Raw genomic sequence first — 18924 nt, 5'->3', positions numbered from 1 at the left:
AGGATTTATTGTTGTTCTATAAATAAGAATACATGCCTAGTCCTTAGGGAGAAGAGTTGATTTGATAATTGTGAGCGTTGCTTATTTTGGTTGTTAACGAAAACAATACTTGTTGCGACTTGTATTGATATTCTAATTGCGATTAGGAAGAGACCCTCAATTGCGAGAATCAAGAGTACTATCCTTGTTTTTACTTCTTATTTTCAGTATTCCTTCATAAAAACGTCACTTAGTTTCTAGGGTAAATTGTGTAAGTTCTCGGACTTAAAATCCGTATCAGGTCTAAGGCAGGTTGATCCTATGTTACCCTTTCTTTTTGTTGTGTGCATGGAATGTCTTTCATCATACATTCTTCTACAAGCATATCAGTTGTTTTCTAATGCATATGGTATGAAGGCTAATGCTCAAAAGTTTGCCTTCTATAGTTGTGTTATGAGTGAAGAAGATATGCAAAAGATTCAGGATGTACGTTTGTGGGTTTAGCGCCAGTCCTATGCCCTTCAGATATCTTGGTGTCCCTTTTAATTAAGCAGATTTATGTGGCTCAATGTGATCAACTTATAGAAAGAATGGTTGATATAATTAGATTATGGAGTTCTAGGAACTTATCTTACACATCAAGAGTTTAGTTTGATGAGTTTGCACATGTACTGGGTTCAAGTATGCATTCTTCCAAAGAGAGTGCTCCAAGAAATCGATAAAATTTGTAGAAGCTTTTTATGGACTGGGCAAAGCTACAATTCCAAGCCTAGTAGCATTGCTTGGGAGAATTTGTGTTGGAGTAAAGCTCAAGGAGAGCTAGGTTGCTTGCTTAGGCAAATATATATGGGTTGTTGCTAAAAAAATAAGATAACATATGAATTAAATGGATTAATGTTATTTATTGAGAGAGCAAGATTGGTGGGATTATATTCCAAGTGGATCAAGTTGGTATTTGGAGAAAAATTTGTGAGACTAAGGAAAAATTAAAGCAAAATTTTCACTCAACATGAGTTTTTTAGCATGAGTTCTTATAATTATTCCATCAAGAGTGTTACGATAAGCTAATGGGTGAATAGGTTGTTGTTCATTTGGATAATCTGGTATGGAACAGGTTAAATGTTCCTAAATTTAGGTTCATTTGTTGGTTGAATTTTCAGCAGAGACTCCAAACAACTGGGAGATTATCCAAGATTGGTGTTAGTAACTCAAATAGTTGTGTGATTTGTGATTCTGTTGTTAAAGACTACTCTTATCTGTTTATTTGTTGGTTGAATTTTCAGCACTTGACTATGTTTATTTTTATATAATGTTGAAAGAATATACTCAAAATTGGTTGATGAATATTAGTGATTAATGACAAAAAAACGAAGTAATATCCACACGATGATTACAAAACATTTTAATATATCATATCTTTTTATTTTTCTCCAAGCACAATAGCATGGGGAAGGGTTATTTTCTATCTCTCTCATATCCTTAGTCCTTATGCACATCTCCGGTTCGCCTTATGCACATCTTAATATTGCAAGTATTAAAAAACGAAAAAAGTATATACTAATACCAATAGAGCTCTTGCTCATCTTATTAACCTCCACATACCTCTTGTACAAGAATTCTATCCCAGGTAAGATTGGTTGTGTTCTTACAAGGAGAGGTTGAACTTTAACTGGGTTGGGGGATCAACTGGCAGTAGGACCCAAACCCACTAGATAAAGAAAATGGAAGTTTAATATATATACTAATGGAAAAAATTAAAATATATATACTACACTATATAGTATAAGGAACTATGGCAAGTGAAACAGGTGCTTAATGGTGTATGAACCGTGATGAGGATCATGAATATAATTTTCGTTGCTCCACATCTCATCTGCCATTTGCTTATAAGCCTTCTCTGTCAAATGCAAGAAATCCCAAAATATATGATCATCTATATTCTTGCATAATTCATACTCTTTCACATGTCTTTTTCCCCCGCAACTGGGTACCCCGCGGAATTTGCCAGTCCCACAACATGCTGTTTTCCCTTCCTTGTACCCTATATACATCAACCATTTTACTCAAATCATAATTTATATATCTATCAGTAAAGGAAGAATATCATTTTAATAGCAATCAAAGAGTAATTCCATTGCGCCTGGACATATTGTTCACGCATAAAAGATATGAAGGTAAAATTTCATACATTTTGATCAGTCCCCTTATCTGATTTTTCTTTCTTTCAACGCATATATGTTATTATCATGTCAATGCAAAGACAATTTCGTCATATATAATTATACTTCCTCCGTTCTAAAATAGGTTAAACACTTAAACTCTCACATAAAAGATAGAAGTTTCACTAATTTCAGAATAGAAGAAATATGATTTTTACACGAAGAAAAAAGAGTGAAAAAGAAAAGGCGAGGTGGGGGCCAGCAAAACAAAGAAGGAAATTAATGAGAAGAAAATGGAAGAAAAAGAGGGGAAATTCGTGCGAAACTCGATTTATAAGGCAAATATAGTTGTGGTCTTGTGGATGAATTTTTATCTTAGCTATATGGTAGGTTACGCATTAACACAAAGGGAGGAGGATTAAAATGTGTAGCAAACATTCTTCTATAGTTATACTCCCTCTATTTCTTTTTGACATTCCTACTTGAAATCTTGACACTACTTAAATATATGGAATCGTCAAATATTTTCCATTATATCAGAAAAAAAAGCATAGTCATATATTCATGTTAAGTCTTATTTAATTTATCTCAATGAGTATTTTAATGATATCAATTATTTATATATATATATATATATATATATATATATATATATATAATATTATATATATATATATATATATATATATATATATATATATATTAATAGTCAAATATGTGCATTAACAAATGTATAAGTCAAACTAGTATCATTATTTATTACTAAGGAACGCAGGGAGTACAAGGAATCAGTAGACCGATGTTGTACGATACCATATATGCTGAGTTTCTAGCCCTATGTTAATGTCACATTGTATAACTTTTCATAACTAAAAGACGAAATTGGTCTCAACACCTTGAACTATAGCGCTGGTACGGTCAGATCCAAATACGACTTATAGCCAGAACACCCCAAAGTACGGACCTGGGTGTAGTGCATACCATCAATTAGGTTGGTGATTGGAATTCTCGCAACTATAAGTCGAGTGCTAGATATTGGGAAGTCATAGAAGCGTTTTCCTTGATTGTGGTTGAACTTTCAAATAGTTTGGACTACTACAGGCAATCGATGTTCATAGTAAACCCTACCATTACCTAAACTTGTATAGGATTCTTCTTGAAACTTGAAGATGAAGCTGAGCTAATTGTTATTATGCAGATTTTACTCTTTCATAATTTAGAGTTCATTTGGGAATTAAGAGGGAATTTGGGGAAGAAAGTCTTTTCATTCAGTTGAGGGAGGAGAAAATGAAGGCACACCCCTTTTTTTAATTTAAGTAAAAAACTTAGGGTTAAAAAAGAAGAAAATAAGAAAGAGGAGAGAATCTAGTGAGAATTATGGGAACCAACCTCATTTATGGTACAAACTGCACTCAAGTTTGTATTTTGGGTTGTTCTGGCTATAAATCGTAGTTGGGGATATTTGGTGCACGCGCGCTATAATTTAGGGTGTTGAGGCCAATTTTACCTAATTAAACATATAATAATATAATATAATAATAGTGGAAAGGAAAAAAATGCTAGAGAGAGAAACTAAGACCCTCCCCTAACCCGCCCTCACGGCAGAAAAACCCCCCCTCCCCAGCCTGCTCTCCGCCGGTAAGTCACAGGATGTCAGTGGAACCTTGCCCCCCCCCCCCCACCCTCTCCCAATTCCTTCTCCCCCCATCCCTCCTGACCCTTCTAGTCAAAACCCTCCCCCAGTGACTGAAGAGAGTTCCTTGGGCATTTATAATGCAGCAACTGTTGATTCCCCTCCTCCATTAAATGTGTTGTCCTTTGTGGAAGCTTTAGCTTCAGAATCCCAAACTTTGTGCGCTGTCATGACCTCCCCTATCCCTCTGAAAACCCCTGACCCCCCTTTTGCGTTCGAAGCACCAACACCATTAAATGAGGGGGAAATTTTTATTCCTATTTCCAGAGAAGAGTACTTGGAGATCTCGAAACCATGGGACCTGGCAATTATGTGTAAAGTCCTAGGGAGATCCTTCTCGCAGGAATACCTGAAAATTGAATTGGGAAAATTGTGGAACTGGCAGGGCCAGATGGAATTGATAGCAGTAGGAAATGGGTTTTATACTATTAAATGCTGCTCGGCCATGGTCAAGTCATCTATTCTGGCTGGGGGTCCTTATTTTATCTTGGGATGCCTGGTCTGGGTTCAGCAATGGGTGCCTGGTTTTCAGGTACCTTTGACAAGATGCAGACTAGATGAAACAGTAGAAGGTTCTGACACACCCTCCCCCAAGTCCCGGAGTCGCCGACGGTTTACTCGGACATAAGCCTCAAGGAGGTCAAGGCGCTAATGCTGAACCCTATGTTGACACCAGAAATTTACAAACATCTCATCATGTATGCAAACTCGGAAATCATGCTCCCACAGTTCCAAATGACTGCTCATCTCCCACCTCTCCTCAAAATCTTCATCCAGTGGGTTCTCCAAATGGAAGTAACCGACGAAACGGAGGACCACAACCTGCTCATGAATCTCGGTCCGTGGCTGGACCCCACCCCTCTCCTTCCTATGGTCAGGACGGTTGTCATGTTGAACCTTATGCAACTGAGACTCCAAGCAGTCAGCAACACGGACGCCATGATAAGTCGCCTCCAAAGGCCCATGAAGCAAGTGGAGATGAATGTATCATGGGAAGAGGGAAAAGGGAGAAAAAACCCACGAGAGGCCGAAGCGGTGTTTTGGCCACATCGGAAAATGTGGACGTGTCCCAAAACCGGACAAGAAGTAAATCCGTAGGCACCCGGAAATGAGGGGTTTCTCAAGCGGATTATGGATACCCCGAATCTATTTAAAGGGATGTCGGTTTTATTATGGAATGTTCGCGGGATTAGCAGGCCTTCTTTTGGGCCGAACTTTCGGCTCCTCATGCACCACCATTCACCCTCTCTTGTGGTGCTTGTCGAGACCTGGGTTTCAAGGGAACGCACTGAGGTTATTGTTGGGGGGCTGGGAATGGACTCATGGTTCCTTGTCGATCCTGTGGGCTTCGCCGGAGGTATTCTCCTCCTCTGGAATTTGCACATCATTAACTTCCAGAAGCTAGGGGAGGGTACACAAGGAGTGCATGGCGTGGTTGAGGTACGTGCTTTTAATAAATCTTTTATTTTGTCTGCTATTTATGCCAGCCCTAAATTCCATTCTAGGAAGCTTCTGTGGTCTGACCTATTATCGTTTTCAGTAAATATTAACAAACCTTGGTTAGTGGTGGGTGATTTCAATGAAGTTAAAAATAAAAGTGAGAAACTAGGGGGTCGGAACATCTCGGTGCATAGAAGTAACCTGTATGTGGACACTATGAATAACTGCAACCTAATCGATTTAGGGTTTAATGGGCCGAAATACACCTGGACAAATAACCGAAGTGGCAACCCGATTTATGAGCGCCTTGATAGGGCTTGGGCAAATTCTAATTGGATCGAGAGCTTCCCGGACCATAACCTATGGCACCTTCCCCGTGTTACCTCTGACCATTGCCCAATCCTCCTAAAATTAGAGAATCCTAGACCTATGGATGGCCCGAAACCTTTTAGGTTTGAACCAATGTGGATCCTTCATGACAACTATCCGGAAGTAGTGAGAAGGGCTTGGACTACCAGAGAGACTCCTGTAGGAGAAAAAATCAACCATGTAAGAGAAACCCTTATCGACTGGAACCATAACTGCGTTGGAAACGTTCATGCGCGGAAGAGACACTTATTGGCGAGATTGAAAGGTGTGCAATTGTATCTCCAGAACCGACCATCATCCTCCTTCCATCAAAACCTAGAGAGAGACCTTCAGATGGAAATAATGCAGACCCTTGATCAAGAAGAATTGTTATGGAGATCTAAGAGTAGAATGGATAGGATTGGGGGAGGGAGACAGGAATACGAGCTATTTCCACCGAAGCGTTACCATTAGAAGGATGTCAAATAGAATCCTATGCCTTAGGGACGAAGTTGGGAATGAGATCTTGGATCCGGGGGAGATTAGGGGTCATATTCTTAGATTCTATATAATGCTGTATTCGACTGAACAGTTTTCTTGCCCTAGGATGGATAATCTTGAAGGGACCCACGATTGTCTAGATATCAGCTACCCCCCCTCTAAGGAGGAGATTAGAGTCGCCTTGTTTTCAATGAAACCCTTGAAAGCCCCGGGGTCGGATGGTTTCTATCCGGTCTTCTTCCAAAAATCTTAGGATGTAGTGGGGGGGTGACATATGTGAGGCCATAGGAGACTGGTTTAGGAGGGGGGCCCTGCCTAAGGACCTGAGCCAAGCCCTAATTTGTCTAATCCCTAATCAGGAATCTCCGGAAACTATTATGTAGTTTAGACCCATTAGCCTATGCAATACTCTGTATAAAATGGTCACAAAAATCCTTGTCAACCGTCTGAAACCCGTCATCCCCGACTGGATCTCTAAATACCAGAACAGCTTTACCAAGGGTAGGGGGGATGATATAGACCTAGTTGTTGCTTCTGAAATCCTACATTCACTAAATAAAAAGAAAGGGAAGTATGGGTGGTTCGCCCTAAAAATTGACCTAGAAAAAGCCTACGATAGAGTGGAATGGAGCTTTATCAGGGAATGTCTCATTTCCTGCAAGCTGTCCCTGGCTTCTGTCAATTTCATGATGGAATGTGTGTCCACTGCATCCTCAGCTGTGCTCATAAATGGGAAAAAATCAGACACGTTCTATCACTCTAGAGGCCTGCGCCAAGGAGACCCCATGTCTCCGTATCTTTTTAATATTTGCCTAGAGGCACTGTCCCAGGCTATCTTGGGGAGCTGTGAGAGAAAAGAGTGGACACCTTTTTGGGTTGGCAGGAAGAAAGTACCTATTTCCCACCTCCTCTTTGCGGACGACCTCCTCCTATTTGGGAGAGTTGATGAGGATACGACTTTTGCAGTCAGGCAAACCTTGGGTAAATTTTGCCAAGCCTCGGGCCAAAAAGTCAACGAGCTCAAAAGTAAACTAATTTTCTCACCAAATACGGGGGATGACCTGAAAGAGCTCTTCCAGGAAACCATAGGGGTTAAGGAGACTTCTGACTTAGGGACATATCTAGGACTCCCCATATCTCATAAGAGACCCTCAAGAGCCCAGCTCCAATTTGTGGTTGATAAGGTCAGGAAAAAGCTTGGCATGTGGAAATCTAATTACCTGAATAGGGCGGGTAGACTTTGCCTTATCCAATCGACTCTCTCAACGATACCTGCATACTATATGCAAGCATCTTTCTTCCCTGCATCCATCCATAAGGAGCTTGATAAAATCTCGAATGACTTCTTATGGGGAGAAAAGAAAATCCATCTGGTAGGGAAAGAGAAGACCTTTATCCCAAAAGAGTGTGGAGGTCTGGGAATCAGAAACCAGAGGCTTATGAACCTTGCCTATATGGCTAAACTTGGGTGGAAGGTATCCCAAGCCCCCCAAAACCTTGCACAGGAGTGTATCCAATCGAAGTACATCCGTAGAGACTCGGCCACGAAATTTGAAAATGGCTCCGTGATCTGGAAGAATATAGGAAAGGGTTGGAACATGATTCAAGAAAATAGCACCTGGATCCTGGGTGATGGTCACAGGGTAAGATTCTGGAGTGATAATTGGCTTGGAATTGGGCCTATCCGAGGATGGGTCCAGGGACCTCTGCCAAGGGATGAAGAAGAAAATGGCAAAATTAGCGACTTTGTCGATCGAGATAGCTGGAACCTTAGTCGGAGCCCACTTGAACTATCTGACTTCGTCGTGGACAGAATCCTCCGTATGCCGGTCCCGACTGAGGGCCTCGATGATATGCTTGCACCTACCTTCGTTGACCATAGAGGTTTCTCCCTGGCTAGAGCCTACTCATACCTTATTGACCAACCCAAGATTGATCTCGAGTGGTTATGGAAAAGTAAGGTGGAACCGAAAATAAAATTCTTTATGTGGCTCCTATGGTGGGATCGCCTCCCACATAAGTCACTTCTAGCTCTAAGGAAAATCTCTCAAGATTCAACATGTCCAAGATGTAAGCATCCGTATGAGAATTCTCTTCATGTGGTTAGGGATTGCGTATTCGCTGTCACTGTGTGGAATGAAAACATGACCCATACACAGAGGAGTGGGACCCTCCAGGAATGGATAAAGACGAATATGACCGCCGAGACCCAGGCGCATGGTATTGAGTGGACCCACTTATTCCCCTACATATGTCATGAAATTTGGAAAGATAGGAACCTGTGCATTTTCCAAATGACCCGTCCCTCGGAGGCCAAAAATATACTTCATAGAGCTACCACTGCCACCTTGGAATGGATTAGAGCCTCTCAATTGTCCATCCTTCCCCGTCCCCCCTCCGACCAAAAATCTAGAACGAACCCGTTAACCATGTCTATTCACGTTGATGCTTCATACTCAAGTTCGTTGGGTACAATTGGGATGGGTGGGGTAATTAGAGACTACCGTGAGCAGTGGATTCTGGGCTTTAGTAGGAAATCCTATGCAGCTGACCCCCTTATGTCCGAGATTATGGCCATTCATATCTCGGGTTGTCCATGGTTATTTGTCATAGGGTTACGGGAGCCACAATATACTCTGATTGTAGGGTTGCAGTTGATCTACTTAGCTGTCTTGAAATTTATACTAACAAATACACAAGTGTGTTGTACCAATGCAGATAGCTATGGAAACAGGTTCCGGAAGTAAAGATTAAATTCTGTGAGAGGAGATGGAACGCCATTGTGGATGTCATGGCAAAGCATTGTAGAATGACGGATATGGTTGTAAATGTAACTAGGAGCTTCCCCACCCCCCCTAGTTATTGTATGGACATGTATGACATGGATTGTATGAACCCTTTTAATATGGTAATGTAAGAGGATGCTGTGTTCACCAAAAAAAAAAAAAACATATAATATAATATAATGCTAATTACCTAATTTTACTAAGATTACTAGCTTTTAAATCGTTGTTATACACTTGCCAAAGTTATTCAATTTAATCTAGAGAGTAAAGGAATACCGTATTTTGAAGGGTAATTGACTCTTTGCAAGGTACTTGTATAGAAATCATAAAGTCCGTATTTGAACCCTGGTAACTGTTTCGTTAGCCCTCTTAAGACTTGGAAAATGGCGTCGTTGTGTAGCCTGATGTAACTTGAAAGTTCAGGTTGGCAATCACCTTTTCCTGTAGTATCCATGATTCTAATGCCAGGAGCACAAGCCATTGGGGGCAGATTTAAAAACATAAATTTTCTCCCACCTGTCTTGTATATTTCCTGCATAATCAAGATATTTACATATATGAAAAGATATCCAAAAATATTAAACCTATTTGGAAGGAGGTTATTACATGTAATGTCTTTTAAATTTATTGAAATAAGGGTCATCTAGCAAATTCTTTTTAATTTGGTAATAAGTATTATAGTACAGTTTTAGCGCATAAATCATAACTTTTATCGTAATTTTAGCATATTATATATTGAAATCGTTAATATTTGAAGTGTAATTACATATGATTTCGACTACATACTCTCTTATAACTACATTATTGTGTTAAGTATTATAGAATTAGACTAATACATTTTTTATAGTAAGGGGAAGGACTTTGTTCACTATTTGCGAGTTAGGTACTTGGAAATATGAGGAAAAGGTACGAAAATCCTCATCCCTAAAGCACCTTTTTTTAAGTAAGATTTAAACTCTGAAATTTAAAATTAGTGATAAACTCTTACCTTCCGAGTGAACCAAGTCTTACTTCTTTTTTGTTTTTATTTTGAAAGAACCAAGTCTTACTCAGTAAGGTAGATGAAAGTAATGCTTTTTTTTTTTGGTAAGTAAGAAGTAATGCTTTTTATATTTTGACCTCGAAAGGTAGGCTTTCAATTAAGAATTCAAGGGTCTAATACAATTATTAGGGGTAAAAGTTATTCGGATAAAATCCAATCCAATTCAATCCAATCCAATCCGAATTAGTAATTCAGATTGGATTCGAACTGTGTTTGGAATGGATTAGGATTGAGTTTTTGAAAAATTGTATTTTCGGATTGGATTGAGTGTAATTGGATCCAAAAATCCAATATAATTGATGGCAATATGTCTTATATTATATATCTGGATTGGGGTTAAGTACTTAACTGATTTTTTTTTTTTAAGAAAAGCCTAGTCGATAGCCCAATAGGCGTATCACTTTAACCCTTCCCCTAAAACCATAACAACACTTAATTCCTCATTTCCTAAATCAACTAGGTTGTTGTTGTGCTTAATTTATTTTATCGAAAACTAGAGTTTGAAAAAATCGATTTTCGGATCGGATCAAATCTAGAGTATGAAAATTCGGATTGAATTGGATCGGATTCAGAATCTAATCAGTTTGGATTCGGATTGGAAAATTGAAATCTAAATTTTGTTCTCGAATCGAATTGGATTAAGCCCTAATTCATATCATACACCAAACTTTCACCCCTAACCATTAGGAATTAGCTAGATGATCCATGTCAAAACATTTTTACGCTAATTTTCCTGAGACAGCCAATCTTCCTAACTAGAACTGTTGAACGGGCCGGGTTCGAGCTGGGCCAGGCCAACAAAAAACGGGCCGGGTCGGACCGGGTTTATACAAGATGTCAACCGGGCTGGGGCCGGGCCAAAGCCCATCGGACCCGGCCCATTAATTTCTTTTCTTTTTTTTTTCCTTGTCTTGGAGCAAAGAAGAGGCCGGCCCACTCCAGCCCATAAGCTAAGATGAACCAACTAAATAATATAAAACAATTAAATAAGTGATCTTCAAGATGTACTTAAACACTGATAGACTTCTGAATTACATTTGAAATGTTGTAGTATGTGCATAATGCTTGATTTAAGCTATACATTTAAGTTAGTACCATTACAACAAGGCTAAATTGGAGTTACAGCAGGCTAACCTGCAAGAAATCCTAACATTAAGTAAAATTAAGATAAAGTTAAAACCAGATCCACATTTACAGTTGAGTTTGATCATTGTCCATTCTCCCGATGACATTTTTCGGTAGAAGGTTAATTTAGCTCTTGTTATTGAATTGAAGTACTAGCGAAATTGAATTCTCAGCAACCCTAGCCAATGCGAACAACAAAATCGACCTCAAACCTTCAATTCGAACTAAAATGAAGGATATTAACAGAAGATGAGATCCTTTCGTGCTGAAGTTTTGATATAAAAACAAGAAAAAAAAGGGACAAAGATCAAAATTGAAGGAGGGATTTGGGGTTTTAGGAGAGAGAAAATGAAAGAAATGAATAGGCTAGTTATCAGGAGAGAGAAATAGAAAGTGGAATTGAAGTACTCTGTAGAAATAAAAAGGGTTAAATGCTTTCCTTAGACCCAAAAAAAAAAAAGAATGGGTACCCATTCTAAATCCTTTAAAGCCATTTAAAACCTTTAAAAGCCCTTACCCAGCCCTACTAATAAAAAGCCCATCTAAAACCCATTCAAAAACTAAGAAAAACAACTCTAACCCTTTTACTAATGGGCTGGGCTCGGGCTGCCATTGGGCACCCGGCCCGTTGAACAGTTCTATTCCTAACCTATAGCAAAAGGGTCGTTATCAAAAGTTGGAACCAATTGTGAACAAGAGGAACTAGACTATTTAAGTATTTATTGGTTTGTTTTGTAGACCTGTTTGACGTTCCGAACTTGGGTTATTGGACTTAGGATTTTTTTTGGCCCAACCCATACTGGTGCATATTTGACCCGGCGAAGCCCAACCTAATTTTCAAGTAAAAGTTAGATTTGAGTTTTGATTTGAAATTGTTAGTTCACTTTGACTTTCGACTTTTCTTGGTAGAAACTAGAAAGGGGTATCAAATATCAATTAATGCCATTCTCCATGTCTCCGTACCATGTTGTTTAGGTTTTTATTCTTAAAGCTTTTCTAGTTTGCTTTTGGGTGAACCACAAAAAGAGAAAAGGTAGAAGACAAACACTACGAAGAACAATATTAGCGAACAAAAAGAGAAGAAAATAGTATATGTTTGGTATATCATGTAATAACCAACAGATCTGGCCACCAACCTACTCTAGTTATTTACACCAATTGTCGACCGATTTTTTTTAATCATTGGTAGCCTCCAAACATAAGATGATTTCCACAGCTTTTAGTTCAGCAATAATTAAATTTTGGGCATTACTATTTACACCCGTATTTAAGGATTGGAGTTAGCTCACGTGGGTAGAGCGCTCCCTCTTGGCCCCTGAGATCTGGGGTTCAATCCTTACTCCCAGCATTATGTTGGGTTATTTCCTTATAGCATGTCTTACCAGCCAATGTGTTGGTGTTTCCTACAGGCGAGTAGCCTTGTAGGGGTTAGCTCTTGGGCTGACTTAATTTCCTAATCATAGGGGTAGTTTAGGAAATTTTTGAAAATATACGGACGATTTTTAGTAAATACGAATGGTATATAGCGAATAGGTAAATTTTCTATCATCATGTACCAATCCTACTTCTCCCATTGTAATACTTTCTCCATGGTTCTTATTACTTGCAACGCTCGAGAATCGAGTATGGCGCATTAATTTAGAAGTATAGAAAGATAAAAGAGAATCTTATGCGCTAGGAGAAAGAGTGACAATAAAAATGTAAATGTTGTAAAAAATTGAGTTTTTTGTCAGAAACAACCTTTTATAAGTGTCATTTTGTCAGAAACAACCTTATAAATTTTTTTTTGTCAAAAACAACCTTTAAACTCAATTTTTTTGTAAAATCAGACCTGGTGCCTATTTTCCGGCATTGACCGAGATTTTCCGGCCTTGACTTTATTTTTACCCCCCTTCCCTCTCTTTTATTTTACTTTGGTATTAACTTTCCCTCCAATTTCATTCTTATAATCCACCCTTATATAACTATTTCTTCTCTCTCTTCCTCATTAACCCCAAATTCGAAAATTCCCCAACCAAAATCCCTAAATCTGGTGTGCTCTATTTTAGGGTTCTTCAATTGGTAAGCTTATGATTTTTCATCTCAATTAATTTCTTCTTGTTCATAACATTTAGGGTTATCTTTTGAATTGAATTAGGGTTTATCTTATCAATTGAATTAGGACATTCCTTTGAACTTAATCTGTTATTTTCATCACACAAAAAAGGAAAACACACAATCACCAAAATTAGCAAAAAGAAGAGAAAAATGTCCAGTTAAGTGAGAGAGAGAATTACTGAAGAAAAAGAGAAGTAATTTACTGAAGAGAGAGAAATTACAGCATGGGAAGTTTAATGGCTGTTACTTGCTATTGCACAGAAGCATTCAATCACAGTAGCCAAGGTCTTCAATGCTTCCACAGTTCCAAAGAGAGGAGAGAGAAAAATAGAGTGTGTTGGTTTTGAAATAGGGTGGGTTTTAACTTTTAAGAATGAAATTGGAGGAAAAATTAATACCAACGTAAAATAAAAGAGAAGGAGGGGGGTAAAAAAAAGTCAAGGCCGGAAAATCCCAGTCAATGCCGGAAAATAGGCACCAGGTCTGATTTTACAAAAAAAATGAGTTTAAAGGTTGTTTTTGACAAAAAAAAAATTATAAGGTTGTTTCTGACAAAATGACACTTATAAAAGGTTGTTTCTGACAAAAAACTCTAAAAAATATGCAAATTCTTAAAATTTAAAACGTTGCATGTAAAAAAACAAAAACAGATTATTTGAATTCTTATAAACTAGAATGAAATAATTATACTCCCTCGAATTTCATCGAGTATTTTTTATAATTTTTGCATTCACCCATTCTAGCTATACAGTTCGTTTCTACTTTCGATTAATTTTTTATTTCGTCAACTACTCTCCAATTTTTACCTTTGTTGTTCCATCTTGTTCGACATTCAATTTTTCAGTAACTATGGTTTCTTAAACATCCAAAAAGAAAAAGAAAAAAAAAATAGAAAAGGAGCAACTCTACATTCCCTTACCTCAATTTGGATTGTGTAGCTGCACGAGGGCCGTCTTAAAAAGATTTAAAGCCCTATGCTAATAATCAACATATGTCCCTTATATTAAAATTATTATGCATATTAAAAAAATATAAGTAGTATTATTTATGAAAGTTATCATATAATATTATTTTTTACAAAAAAAAAAAGTAAAGTGTGAATATTAGGATCACAGGACTAAAATAAACAATAAGTTTCATATCTTGGGACCCTCTAAATGAAACTGAAGGTCATGTGTCGTTGCTCTGTTAGTATCTTTACGCGTCTTAATAGACGAATTTGTACTACACTAACCAACAAGATAAACAAAACAAATTAAGGAATTGCTAGTGAACTGAATATGACTTAAACCTGATTGATCAAGTTATCTGACCTAAACATAAATTGTAGTCAATAATCAAAATCATAATGTCGTCCTTAACTCAAAGGACTTTCACGGTTCCACCAATTAGCTTTGATAGATTGATTTGACTATTGTCTAATAAGAGTCAAGAATAATGATCCTAATGACTCTTCACTGAGGTTTGATAAATCTCTAACATTTAGATTATCTAACACAAGTTTTCGTATATTAAATATTATTTGTGTATGCAGCAAATATTGTTTATGTATGTAAAAATGTTGTTTGAGTTCAGTATAATAAATAAGAAGAAAACAACACAAACAATATATATTATATAAACAAATAGTATTTGTTTACGAAATTTTTTATCCCACACATCTACCCGTTAAAAGTTTATTATACGTCACTCATCACTAGTTATAACTCAAACAGATTCCAATTTAATCCATGAGGCTGGCTTGGATTAGGACTAGATCACATGTGATGTGTTGGTAACATCATAGCGTGTGGTTGTACGACTATTGCCTATAAGCGTACAATAATTCTAAAATAAAAGACGTTAGGGGGCCTATGTATTATTAAAAAAATCTTTAAATGTGAGGACTCTAAAATAAGCTAAGTGGTCCAGCCAGAAGAAAAACTTAAGTGCATCTCTCATTGTCATAGCCATTAATAGATGGGCCGCAAAGCAGCAGCAGCCTTGAATGTCTCTTATCAGAAATTTGGAATGGACCATTGCTTACTGCAGCTAGTGAAGTCCCAGCTGTTGGTGAATTGGTGATCAGAGGAACTTTACATGCATGGGCACCGAAATAACTTTGGAGTTCAATTTCTTGAAGATTTGTGCTTACATATATTAATTTATGTAGTCAAATTTTGCATAAGTGTATACCCTCGCGTGATAAATTCAGGGCCGTCTTGAAGATTTTGGGGCCACGGTTCTAACATAAAAATTGGGCCCCTAAATCTATAGAAAATAAAGATGAAAGGCTATAGTTCTAAATATGGAAAGTTGAAAATCTAAAGATAAATCTTGACTTTTTCATGTAAGGTAAAATTATATTAAGGCTGGAAAAACAACGCAATTTAGATCCTGCACCGAGGTGTAGGATGAGGAACCTACACCTTGTCCATGTGGCTGACTTTTGGCAGGTTTTTTTGAAATTGGGCCAACTCTTTCTCTCTCATCACGTGAAACAATTTTTTTAATGTATAGATGCATATGGTTTGGTGTACAATAATTTACGATGTACATTTGGGATTTTCAGTGATCAAAGCAATGACCATCAATGTACATTGTGATTTTATTGAATTTCGGTATGAGATTTTAATTGTACATATTGAATTTCATTAGTGAACAAACATCAAACACACCAGTGTACAAAAATGGAAATTACTCACTTGACATATTTTGGTATGGGACTGTAATTGTACATATTGAATTTTATTACTGAACAAACATCAACACACCAGTGTACAAGATTGCAAATTACTCACTTGACATCAACTTCATGAATTGGGTTACTTTCAGGGGGTTGTCATTGTACATTTTGATTTATTAATGAACAACCACGAAGCCAAGGATGTACAAGGAGGTTGAGTGTGGAAAAGAGAGAAGTGGTGAATTTCGGTATGAGACTGTAATTGTACATATTGAATTTCATTAGTGACCAAACATCAACACACCAGTGTACAAAGATTGCAAATTACTCACTTGACATCAGCTTCAGGAATTGGGTTACTTTCAGCTGGGGGTTGTCATTGTACATTTTGATTTTGTTAATGAACAACCACGAAGCCAAGAATGTACAAGGAGGTTGAGTGTGGAAAAGAGAGAATTGGTGAACAGTATATGGGGGACATCAAATCAGTTATTAAATGGTGAACAGTAACTGTCAAATCAGTTACTTTTTGTATTTTTGACATGTACACTGAAGGTAATGGGAATGTACATTAGCTGTCAAATCAATTACTTTTTTGCATGTTGAATGGTGTGTTTCATTCTTACTGCCTTGCGTTTTGGACAAGGTGTAGGTTCCTCATCCTAACCTACACCTTGGTCCATGATCTACTAATTGGGAAAACAAGGGTGATTTCTTCAAATATAAGGTAAAATTTTCAAAGTAATATATTTTAGGACCTTTATAATTTGGGGGCCCCAGTGCTGTTGGGCTCCTTGCACACCCTCATCTACCCCTCTGGATAAATTAAAATAAGAACATTGAGTGATAAACTTTACGATGCAAATATATACTTTTATCTCCGTTCTTTAATACATGCACTATTTTATAAGTAATAATGAGGTATAGCTACAATCAATCTCATAAATCGAGCTATACTTGCTTCTAGATATGTACTACCTCTGTTTCAAATTAATTGCTACACTTACACTTTTCACGCATGCCAATGCAAAATTTTGAGGACATATATCTTTAGTTTTGTATTTGTAAAAATTATAAAAAGTACATATTAATAAAATACATACTAATACAAATCTAACAAGATCCCACATGACTATGTTCTTATTCACATATAAATCACAAACGAGGGTCAAAGTGCAATTTGTGAATAGTGTAAAATGTCAAAGTGTAACAATTAATTTGAAACAGAGGTAATATGTATGTATGTTTCTGTGAGTATATGTTGTAAATGTAATATTAATCTTGATAAATCAAAAAAGCTAATTCGTAGATAGATTTAGAAATTCTCGTGAATAATATTACTTTTACTATAAAAAGAAAATTGACTAGATAAAAACGCAAGGTGGTTTCATGACACGCTATGTTAGTTTGTGATGACAAAAGTCGATATATTACATTAATTTAACGCTTAAACCGTCTTTCTTATTCCAAACACTTTATTTGTTCACTTGTCTCACATGGCTCCCAAGTAATCTGATAAATTAGGTGAGTTTCAATGAATTAAAAGCCAATGCATGCATGATCAATCATGTAATATTTCAGAATTTGCTAGGTTAGATGACAATTTCTGAAGAGATCACTCGTGAAAAACAACCAAATTAAAATACTTACATTAACCACGGAAGTGATGTTCCTGATTACCATACTAACGTACTCAGATTTGGAGTAAGAAGTAAGAAGAGTAGATGAATTGATGAAGAATAGGCTCGCGTAATCATTTGTGCCAATACTAAACAAGTACACTGCTTTTTCCAACCTCCTCTTTGCTTTAACATCTCCTAACTTGTTTTTAAACCATTTTTCCACCTTCTTGTAGTTTCTTAGTTGCATATGAAGGTCAATAACCTGAAAAAGATACTCCCACATTAAAAACTAACAAACAAAAAGACACACACACACACAAAAAAAAAAAAAAAGCACCACATTAATTTTGGGATGATGCATTATTGGCCATAAAATAATGCTAGTCAACTGAATGAAAGATATGCTGATTAATGATCGATTATTATAATATGACTATATCATTAAAAATATTATAAGATTATTAGAAAATTCTTGCAAAATAAGCTAGGTACGACTTACGTATCCTTGATAAGTTCCAACAAGAGCACCACCTCCGGCAGATGCAAAGTTGACACCATCATAATAACTACGTTTCCCCGGTTGAAGATATGGTTGAATCAATGGAAGACTTGCGTACTCAGCTGAGGAAAAAAAGTTGCTAAAAAGGTCAAGGTCATGCACATTTTTTTTGTGCAAATGTAAAAAACAAAAAAAGAAGGCAACTGATGCAAAAAAGTTTTAACTTTATGCTTGAGTAACATATTTTGAAACTTTACCAACTAAACTAGCTGACATAAACTATTCTTAAAAAAAGTCGAATATTAGGGGAAGGGGGAGGAAGAAGAGAAAACTACCAATAAAGTCGGAAATGAGACGGCCATCGGAGAAACGCCCGGTGGGAAGGTGGAAGAAAGTGATGCCGTAAGGCCAGAAATTAGCTTGGTCAAGGGTCGAGGTATTGATATAATTGTTATTACCTACATCTAATATGGAGTCCCCAAAGATGAACAAAGAAGTAGTTGGGTGGTGTTTATGATGATTATGATGGGGTAAGATGAGGCAGTTGATGTTTGAGGAAAAGAAGATTAACGTGATAAAAAAGAGAGAGATTAGGCTTTCCAATAACATGGCTTTGATTGTGGTCTTCTTGTTGGGTTAAGCTCGTTAATGCGTGGAAGTTGCAAAACCCCACTTTCCACATGTATATATATATACAAAGCTAAGGTTCATGATTTTTCTCTCTTATATTATTTGGCTACCTTGAGTTCAACTTGTAGGTCATGTGCCATGTAAAATCAAGTGTGTATATAATAAAGGGGCTTTAATTCATGGTCAAAAAGGGGGAGAAAATAAAGGGAGAACTCTATGAATAGAAAGAATGGCAAGAGTTTTGCCAAATAGAGGTGTAATAACGTTCACCTATTACGAAAGTTGGTGATTTCTCATGATAGAAAACACTAGAATAAGGTTTTTATTTTTGCTTATAC

The 18924-nt window shown here is 37.1% G+C and overlaps 1 protein-coding gene across 1 annotated transcript; it reads right to left on the bottom strand.

Annotated features, from left to right (window-relative positions):
• Nucleotides 1–1532: 1532 nt before the first annotated feature.
• On the bottom strand, nucleotides 1533–18872 carry LOC104899693 (GDSL esterase/lipase 5). Its single transcript, XM_010686932.4, has 5 exons — nucleotides 18292–18872; nucleotides 17957–18078; nucleotides 17486–17719; nucleotides 9183–9438; nucleotides 1533–2020 (listed from the first exon to the last, which is right to left on the bottom strand). Exons 1-5 carry the CDS (start codon nucleotides 18563–18565, stop codon nucleotides 1770–1772), a joined length of 1137 nt encoding a protein of 378 aa, XP_010685234.2. The 5' UTR covers nucleotides 18566–18872; the 3' UTR covers nucleotides 1533–1769.
• Nucleotides 18873–18924: the final 52 nt, after the last annotated feature.

This window comes from Beta vulgaris, chromosome 7 (assembly GCF_026745355.1).
Source record: "Beta vulgaris subsp. vulgaris cultivar EL10 chromosome 7, EL10.2, whole genome shotgun sequence".
Taxonomy (NCBI): Eukaryota; Viridiplantae; Streptophyta; class Magnoliopsida; order Caryophyllales; family Amaranthaceae; genus Beta; species Beta vulgaris.
Note: the sequence above shows the minus strand (reverse complement) of the source record. Positions and strands in the feature narration are given on the sequence as shown.

Excerpts from the sequence above, each read along its gene's own strand:
- LOC104899693 (XM_010686932.4), bottom strand. The coding sequence starts at position 18,565 with ATGTTATTGGAAAGCCTAATCTCTCTCTTTTTTATCACGTTAATCTTC. Across the intron at positions 9,439-17,485 it reads ACATCACTTCCGTGGTTAAT|GAAATATACAAGACAGGTGG; the intron begins GTAAGTATTTTA and ends TTGATTATGCAG. Across the intron at positions 2,021-9,182 it reads CAATTACCCTTCAAAATACG|GGTACAAGGAAGGGAAAACA; the intron begins GTATTCCTTTAC and ends TGATGTATATAG.